Source organism: Limulus polyphemus, unplaced genomic scaffold, assembly GCF_000517525.1.
Source record: "Limulus polyphemus unplaced genomic scaffold, Limulus_polyphemus-2.1.2 Scaffold3987, whole genome shotgun sequence".
Classification (NCBI taxonomy): Eukaryota; Metazoa; Arthropoda; class Merostomata; order Xiphosura; family Limulidae; genus Limulus; species Limulus polyphemus.
The window spans coordinates 27,273-37,200 of record NW_013669597.1 but is presented as its reverse complement, the minus strand read 5'-3'; the positions used below and the strand labels follow the sequence as shown (position 1 = coordinate 37,200).

The 9,928-nt window shown below is 32.8% G+C and overlaps 1 protein-coding gene across 1 annotated transcript in view; it reads left to right on the top strand.

Annotated features, from left to right (window-relative positions):
* Positions 1-1,978: 1,978 nt before the first annotated feature.
* Positions 1,979-9,928, top strand: part of LOC106470412 (tryptophan 5-hydroxylase 1-like) — a 28,808-nt gene continuing 20,858 nt past the window's right edge. Inside the window, exons 1-4 of the mRNA XM_022399002.1 lie at positions 1,979-2,145; positions 6,990-7,126; positions 7,867-8,039; positions 9,037-9,137. Of these exons, the coding sequence (XP_022254710.1) occupies positions 7,946-8,039; positions 9,037-9,137 (195 nt within the window). The 5' untranslated portion in view covers positions 1,979-2,145; positions 6,990-7,126; positions 7,867-7,945. The remainder of the gene's footprint in view (positions 2,146-6,989; positions 7,127-7,866; positions 8,040-9,036; positions 9,138-9,928) is intronic.

Here is a 9,928-nt window from a genome sequence, read left to right as displayed (position 1 = left end):
CCAAGATACAGGATAGTTCTAGAAAATAGGTGGCGCCACACCAGTCACGTGACCTCGATGACGCAACACTATTATAAATCGACGTTAATATTCCTTTATTCTACGATTAGCTCAGTTTCCAGTATATTTACTGGATATATACGGTACTATCCCTTTATGTCTGTTATTACATCCAATGTAGTGGTTCTTAACCAAAACATTTTCACTTACTCTGTGTAAGTCTATCTCTGTATAAAAGCGGTATTTAAATACCGTTTTAACAATAATATAGAAATTAAATATTTATTTTACGTTTCAGATCTCTTTAGAATGCTCGCAGACTTTTTTAGGAGTCACTGGAGCACAAGGCTGATAACTAAACACTTCTATAAAATCGCCGATGTTATGCTGGATCAGTGTACAAGCTTTGAATGAGCCTTACAGCCATTGATCATATTTTATTTCTGTTAATATTCAAGTGCCCCCTCCCGTGGCTTAAAGTCAAGTCTGGAGGCTTATAACACACACACACAAACAGGTTTCTATGCCGATGGTGGACACGGCACAAATAGCTCATTTTGTAGCTTTGTGCTTAACTGCGAACAAACAAATAATATTGAAGTGTATTGTGAATTAAAAGACTTCCTATTTGGCCCATAGAAAATAGAAAGTACAAAATCAGCGATTAAGCGGTTCCAGATTTTTCGGACACCCTGTACAATAACGTACAAAAGAATGCTTTTATTATGCTTGTGCAATTATTATAGGCACTTCAACGAATTTTACAGAATGTGTGTTCCATATGCTGTCCTTGTAATTTGAAACAAGTTTGGATTAACTCGATCTTCTCATGCTCTGATAGCGCCATAATCAGTCACGTATCTGAAATTAAGAAATACTGCAAATCACCTATGGTTCCAGACTTTCCGTATAGTGGCGTATTCATGGGTAATACCTAAATTAAAACGGAAAGTTCATAGAAACCACTCAACATCTTGGATACGAATGTTATATTCCTTTCATTACTTTTATGCCTGCTTGTCTTCAATCAAGCATGATGTCTGAAGTTATGAAGTGTCTAAAACTTAGGCCCCAATCATTCTTCAATCACACACACGCGCTGTAACAGAAGTCTTACATATGCCTCCATATCTATATGCATGTATATTTACGAACATTATAGCATACATCTTGCTATAGAGATGGTTCTTTATGTGTGTGTGTGTGTTAGCATTTACCATCCAGAGTTGGCTCTCACAACTACCATAAGCTCTGTATGGTAACTGGAAACTTTCCGAAAGTGTACTAGAGCCATATTGTTTTAGGATTTTTGCCCGAGAAGGAAGATAAAAAGCCCCAGGAATATGGCACATTTCTACTTTTTATTATAGAATTTTATTTTGCTTCACCCATAGTTGGATGGCTATATTACCGTAATTTTTTGTATGGTAAATGGAAACTGTCCGACAATTTACATGGGTTATTTTTTTCAGGATTTTTACCTAGAAAGAAAAAGAAGAAAGGATAAAACACTCTGAAGTAGGGTACATTTCCACTTTTTATATATTTTTGGGTTTGAATTTAAAGACACGAGTACTTAGTTAGCTAAATACCCCCCCCCCTCCACCCCCCATTGGCACAGCGGTATGTCTGCGGACTTACAACGCTAGAATTCGGGTTTCGATACCCATGGTGGGCAGAGCACAGATAGCCCATTGTGTAGCTTTGTGCTTAATTACGATTACAAATTACAGCTAAATCAGGCAGTTATTATATTCCACAAAGCAGGGAATGCAATTAGCATCTAATGAGGTAATAAGAGATTTAATAACAAAAGAAAAAAAGAAAGGGCCTTGATACAGTTTTTGCATCATTTAACGGGTACTCTCAGCTAGTATCAATAAACAGAAATCCAGAATGAACGGTATCTGTCCGCATTTCATGGAAGGTGCAGGATACTTCCGCTACAGGAAGAGGCACGCCATTAAATTCCACGTGACTTTTCTTCTGCAAGTTATTGTTAAAAACAGAACATTAAGAGCAAGAGTTATATTTTTTGCTTTTTTTACGAGAAAAGTCATAGAATCATAATGTTGTAGTAAATTGATAGTAAATCGACATTTTAGACTTTTTAGATATCACTAACTCAGATGATGGAGGTGATGAGTAAGTACCTGTTTAAACTTATAAAATGCAAGATTTTTGGTTACGTTCGACAGTTCTGTATAAAACATTATTAAAGCTACCATATTGTGTGAACTAACATATATTATTTTTCGATAGATGTATGTTTGTTGTGAAATAACCACGGTCTTATAATGAACAAGCGATTAAAGATACCATCAATTTCAGTTTAGTTGAAAATTTAACTCCAGAATTAATGAAATTAGTGTTATTGATATTTATGATCTGAATTTTTACTAAAAGTTTCCCAGATTAACAAATTTTTGATCAGCCAAACCAGAATTGAATAGTAACTGGGAACTTTGGTAGTACACATTTATCCTTTGGCTGTACTTAGCAAAATGGTAATAACGATATTCTCTGTAAAATAACATTGTTAACCGACGTGAGTTTATTAAGTTATGAAATATACGCTGCGCGTGCGCAAAACACTGCAACGTGTGAACCCGATATTTTTAGGTATTATGTTCCCAATTTATGATTCTTACATAATTCGGATTTTTTTTATCAGTTGCCCCTTTTTTGTTTTAACATTATTTTCTTAAAAATACTAAGTTTAATAATAACAACATGATTAGTAAATCTAAATATTTTACAATTATCTGTGAAACGTTTCTTGAAGTAATATTTTACCACCGCAGCTAAATTATTTCAATTCTCATGTAAAGAATAGTGAATATAATACTTGAAATTACTAATAGTTGTTTCAGTTACAATTTAGAACAGCTTAAACTGTCTTCTACTAAAGAAATAAAAGATGTTATTATACACAACAGTCACTTCAGCTCTTCGTACAATTTCTATATTAAAGGTCATGATTCCTTATTTAGAATGCTTCTTTCAAAACAACAACAAAAAATGTGGGCAGACATTTTTTCTTCAAACTTTAAAGAAACAAATCAGATTTTTTATTCCTTATGGTAAGGATTTAGATCCTTACATTTTTTTTGGAAAATATTTAAAGGTTATGGAAATGAAAATAACTCTTTAAAATATTATCTTGGGTTAAAATGCAAAACAAACAAAATTATAACAAAAAAAAACTACGGAGAAAAACCCAAACATTTATAAGACTGATGGTTGTTATTAAGCATAAAGCTACTAATGGGCTACCTGAAGAAATATTACAAAATAACATTATTCATAAAATTGAAAACCATTTGTAAACATTTTCTCAGTAAATGCAGTTTATAATCTTCTTTTGTTTTACACTTATCATTTTCTTAACTTTAATGATAAAGAAATAGTTACTCAGGAAGTTAAATGTTATAACTTGTTCTTCCTTTTTTTCACCAGCGTATAATAATGTCAGGTTTAGTTTGTTTAACAATGTGTAGATATTTTTATATTATCTTGAAAAATAGATATTACTTTAAATTATGGAAGTTATCTGGCAAGCTGTGTGGGAAAAACCCTTGAAAGATGTATTAATAATAAATTTCTTTAAATATGTTGAACTTAACAACAATATAATAAACAATAATAATAATAATCTCTCTTAAGGGGTTAAAACATCATTATACAAGTTATGTGGTAAGTTTATCTGTTTGTTGTTAAGCGCAAAGCTACACAACGGTCTATCTTGGCAAAACCACATTTTTTAGCTTTATGTGCTCTCAGACTTGCCTCTAAACCACTAGGAAAGCCATATGGTAAAACCAACTAAATGCATTAATAATGATTTAACTTACAGGTCATCTGGCAAGATTGGGCTTTATTAAAAAATTGTTTTAATTATTCAATAAGCATTATTAGATGTATAATTATAGCGTTAGTTTTCGAAAATTAAAATTAACCCGAATAACATTACGTTTATTTTTGATGCTCAGAAATTATATAAGGAAAAAGACAAAGCAATAACAACATGTCACTAAAAATCTGTACTAAGCTAAATAAAAATAATAAAGTAAAGAAAATATTTTGGCGTTATCTATGACAGAAAACCCGACAGGAAAGAAAGGTTCTAATGACCTGACAAACTTGCTAGGGTCAATATGCTGAAGAAAATAGCCTTAATGCAATGAATGTTTTAATACAACTGTATTTATGATTTTAAAAAAAATAGTTTTCAGGTCACGCTTTTTTATATCGCTTGACGTAACTGGCGTAATATACTATTATACGTGATAGCAATCTGGTCGCCATACTTTATTCCATTAATGCTCGTGACAAACATGCTTTGTTTCCAACTGTAAGCGAAAATTTTGGTTTCCTTACGAAAAAAATCAAGCAATTCACAAAACATAAAAGTTATTTCATAAATTAAACTTCCTTGAAATTAATAGTTGATTTTCCCTCTTAACTTTGAATTTTTTCGTCTTCTTTACTTGAAATGTTCTATTAAGCCGACTTTTTATTCTAGTGTCGTTTAAGAATTTTTTTTATATTCCCTATGGCTCAACGGTAAATCAGTGGGCTTATAACGTAAAAAATCGGGTTTCGATACCCGTTGTGGGCAGAGCACAGATAGCCCATTGTGTAGCTTGGGTTTAACTTCAAACAAACAAACAAATCACTCCAGTATATCAGTCCATGCAATTAAGATCTCTCAAAAACAGTAGAAAGGATATTCTGAAAGAATGTATATATAGCGAAAACGTATAGAAACAAGGAAGTCATGACAGACGTGGGTAATATTTCAGAAACTCCAATTAATCAGCAGCTTACACGTTCAAGCTTCTAAAAAAATCATCTTAGAAAGTGTGTTGAGATACGTCAAAGTTCAGAAGCCTTTATTCCTTGCTGTTAGCAGGTGAAATGCGTATGTTATTACATCTGCATACCAGCGAGCGCTAGTCATTAAAATGTGAACAAAAATTGGAAATATCTATTTAAAAAAAAACAGTAGAAGTGAAGCGTACGAGATTAGCAACTTTTTAGCCTTCATTACGTTAGGTCCGACGCTTCAATGATTGAATAACAAAGACATGTATTAACCGAAATAATTTTACAAAATGATAGGTTTAATGAAACAGTGTTGCCATCCAATCACACAATGGAAAGTTACACAATAGGACTATCTGCGGTTTGTCCACTGTGGAGAATTGAACCTCAGTTTTTAGCTTTGCAAGTCCGTACAATTATCGCTGACCCACCGGGGAGGCCAGGCATGGTCAGGAGGTAAGGGCGCTCGACTCGCAATCTGAGGGTCGCGGGTTCGAATCCCCGTCACACCAAACATGCTCGCCCTTTTAGCCGTGGGGGCGTTATAATGTGATGGTCAATCCCACTATTCGTTGGTAAAAGAGTAGCCCAAGAGTTGGCGGTGGGTGGTGATGACTAGCTGCCTTCCCTCTAGTCTTACACTGCTAAATTAGGGACGGCTAGCGCAGATAGCCCTCGTGTAGCTTTGCGCGAAATTCAAAACAAACAAACAAACAAACCCACCGGGGTGGGACATCAAAAAACAATTCTTGATAACATGTTCTTCAGAGATTGCCTTGTGGTGTTAGCTGCTATCCGCTACAGGTCGCTCTCTATTGGTTCTAAGCACACAAGTTATAGCAGAACCTAAGGCTATAATATTACATAGTAAATTGCATGCATTAAAATGCATTCCTATAATGTATAAGTTACTATTATGTTCCGAATTTTTACGAATGTAACTAATCTGGGGAGAATTTAAATTATATATTATTTGTTTATGCTCATTAAATTTTATTTGTAGTTTCACAAAGATATGTTAATTTTTTATTGTATTTTATAAACTATTAATATTTGTTTCTTTTTAAACTTATTTTAAAATAAAAAGAACTGTTTCGTGGATTCTCACAGTTATTTTATCGTTTGAAACTATACTTATTTTTCGTCGTGACATATCTTTCTAAGCATTCGAAACTAGCTATTTTTGTCACGATATTTTTATTTAATTTTGGGATGGGCACCTTGCAGATAGCCCATTGTGTTATTTGTGCTTAAAATTAAACATATTTTTTTATAGTTTGAAACTAGTTAATTTTTGCTATGACGTTTCCTTCTGTTAGGTTTCATTTATTACTCATAAAATATCTTGACAAAATATATTGCCATATATAATATTTTGCGATTTTCTTCCTTTGAAAAAAAAAGAGGGATTTTTAATTTATATAATTTCATTTACTATGCTCAATATCTAAGCATTATATTTTCTCCCTTTTGTATTGAATAACAACCCACCATTTTATTACATTTTGCTATAAATTTTATTCTAATTAATTATGCCACGGGATGGCTCTGTGGTAGATCTCTGAATTTCGGATTAGACGGATCGGTTTCTAATCAGTGCGATGTCACAAAATATTCTCTGCAGTTTAAGTTGTGGGTGTGTTATAAGAGTGACAATCAGTTTCTTAGCGTGGATGGTGGACGGTAGGGTGATTTTCACTGATTACCTTTTATGTGGTCAGTAGTTTAAAATTAGAGATAGCGGCAGATAGCCTTAGAGGTTTTCCATAAATATAATACAAATACTGAGTAATTTATAATTAATTACTATTAACTCATACCTTCGGTATGAGTTTAATCTTTCTATCTAAAGAGGTACACCTGAAAAATCCAGTCAATTTTGATATGACCTTGTAAACAAGTAAAATTTTTCAAATTTTATATTGTCATTCGTTTCTTAAGCTTTGTTTACAAGATGATTGGAGAAAGTTTATTACTTATGATAACAAAAGAAAAAAGTCGTGTTAAATGTCAGATTGTGTTTCCGTTTCAAAGAAGTGATTATTAATATTTTTCATGACAGAACTTAAGTTATAAGTGGACTAACTGTCATAAATTGACTCATATATATATGTATATATAAGCATGAACAAATCATTTACCTACTTCTTTGCCTTCTGTAGAAACTGGTAGCTTGTGTATTTAAAGAAGAAGAAGAAGCAAGCGACCAGACGGTTACACAAACAATCGAGGACACATCCAGTAAGAAAAGGTTGTAAACATCAGACAATCAGCCATTATATTTTCATTTTAAAATCAAGTTAGTGATTATTTTGAGCTTTCCACTTACTTCAGGTAATTACGTTTACAGTAATTTTGAGGGCTTATGACGTTAAGAATTTGGTTTCGATAGTCGCGGTGAACACAACACAGATAGCCAGTTGTACTTTGTTCTTGATAATAAACGTTTAGAAATAAAAATTTAGGTTCGGAAAAATTAAATAAAACGACTAAAATGATAAATGCTTTGTTTATTTGTGTGTTTTAACGTCAAATTACACAATGGGCTCTCTGTGCTTTGTCAACCCTGAATCGAACCACGAATTTTAGAGTTATAAGTCTGTAAACTTACTGCTGGCATACTAAGGGACAAAATTAGAGGATTCATCCGTACGAAATGAAATCAAAAAAGAAATATATGCCGATTAAGAATAACCTATAGTTTGATCTAATGTAACATGTTTATATAATGTTGAAGTTAAAGTTCATGAATCATATTATAGCATATCAACACGAGTTTTTCAACTACCTGAAACTAATTCAGGTAATTTATTTAATCATTGTTCATCCAACATGAAATACTTCTTCTGTTTGGCTGATAACAAGTACTTTGTTGCATGTTATTTTGGATTCCTCCAAACAAGTTTCTTTATTATTCAAATGCAACATTATGAACTAAGATTAAAATATAAGAAACGCGAGTGTATTTTGAATGAAATATAAAGATTTTAGCACATTCCTGGTTTAGATTAAATTATTACTTAATTTTGTGATATTTAGGGGAAAAAAAGAGCTCTTGAAAGAGAACCACATAGAGTCTCGCAAGTTACATGTTCGTTTGTCACAATACCAGATTTACATGGAAGTCAACTGTAAAAAAGGACAGGTGGACGACTTGATACAGGGGCTTCGCCACAAGGTGGACTGTGTCATACATGAGGAATACGAAAATGGTATAGTAGAACTTCTTTATGGGTTTGCTGATATTGGGTATAGCTTAGTTTTTAGCGAGACCTAACTATGTAACCAAGGATTCATGGTTTGTGACCCATTGCTGCAGAAATGAGCACTGCACTTTGGGGTCATTGATTCGCTATAAGAGTGAGGCCAACTTCCTACTATTCGATAAGACAAGAGTAGCTCAAAAGTTGGCAGTGAATGCTGTTGACAAATTGTCTTTTCTTTAGTCTTTAAGTTAAAAATGAAGTACATGTGTAGCTTTGACTGACAAATTTTAAAACTGCTAATGAACTTGAACCTGGAAAGTAAAATGTTCTCTTAAACAGTTTTTATCTATAATCTGGAAAGTAAAATATCTTCACTGTCGGTTTTATATCTTAATCTTGGCGTCTTAAACGTCCTCTAAGATGGTTTTATATTTTAAACTTGGCAACTAGACGGCCTGTCGCATTAAACTGAAGTCAGCTGATTCAGCCAGCTATGGACTCTTAAGAAAACATTACTTTGTTTTAAGAGATGTATGTTTAATTAAATTGTTTCTTTATATCAGACGTGAACATTAAGTAATAACTTCCACCAGAAGAGATGCTAAAGATGCTACACTAACAATTACAAAGAATAGTTAGTTTTAATTATGAGTATGAAACCAATTACAAAAAAATTCTATGTTTTCAGCCCTCAACCCAAGATTCGTTGGCTTCCTTTTCATCAATGAACCGGAACTCGATATTCTTATTCGAATAATTTTGGGCAATCACGTTTTTTTATGTACTAACATGTTTTTATTTTATTGGTTTTAGCCGAGACATTTAGTGTAATATTTGTCTTTGATTTAAACCTCATCCTAACCAACAATGTTTCCCCATGAATTCCTACAACTTTCAACAATAAATGGAAGTTGTATGTTTAGGTCTTGTTAATTGTCACTTTGTTTGTCGTCGTAGTTGATCAAAAACTGATTGTTTCTTTTTTTTTCATTGTATCCTACAGAGCTTGATGGGATACCGTGGTTTCCAAGGAAAATTTCTGATTTGGATGATATTTCAAACAGGGTGTTGATGTATGGTTCAGAACTTGATGCCGATCATCCAGTACGTATAATTATGAATAACGAAACATTACCATGTACACGATCGTAATTTTGTACAAAATCTAGAAATCATAATTCGGAGTTCATTTCTTATTGAATTGAAATAGTTTTGAAACTCTTTAATGAATGAAATGTATTTTCAGATGTTAATAATTTGAGTAAGACAACATGTTTTCATGTCGATATTAATATAAATATTGAGTTTGTTTGCTTATTGGTATACACAAAGCTAAACCATAGGCTATCTGCGCTGTGTGTACCACAATTATAGAAATATGGCTTGTAGCGGGTGTTAGCCCTCAGACGTACCATTGAGCCACTGGGAGCAAATTTAATACAGTTCTGTAAATACAAGCATTCTTGTTTAGGCCGTTTAACCTGAATACATATTTTCAAATCTGTGAACGATTTGAAAATGTTATCTGTGCACAGGAAGGTGCCGGAAGGCTATCAACTTTTTGGCAGTCAATAAAGATACATTCTAAATGCGCCAATTGACTTATGAAATGAGTATTAGGGTAGGAGAGTTGTAGGAGGAGAATGATGGAGGATATAACCTCTGATGATGGAGGAAGATGTCTCTTTTTTTGTTTGAAGTGCCGAATTTATGTCGTTTAATATACTACTTTGAGAGGCTTTAATAATTTATGTTTTCAGATTATCAAATTTCTAACATTAACACTGTTCCATGCCGAAAAGTTTCCCCTAGAGGAACAGTACCTGAATAGTTTTTGATTGAATTAAAATATAAGTTTTATTTTTGGTATAAATTGAATTACTTGGCTAACACAA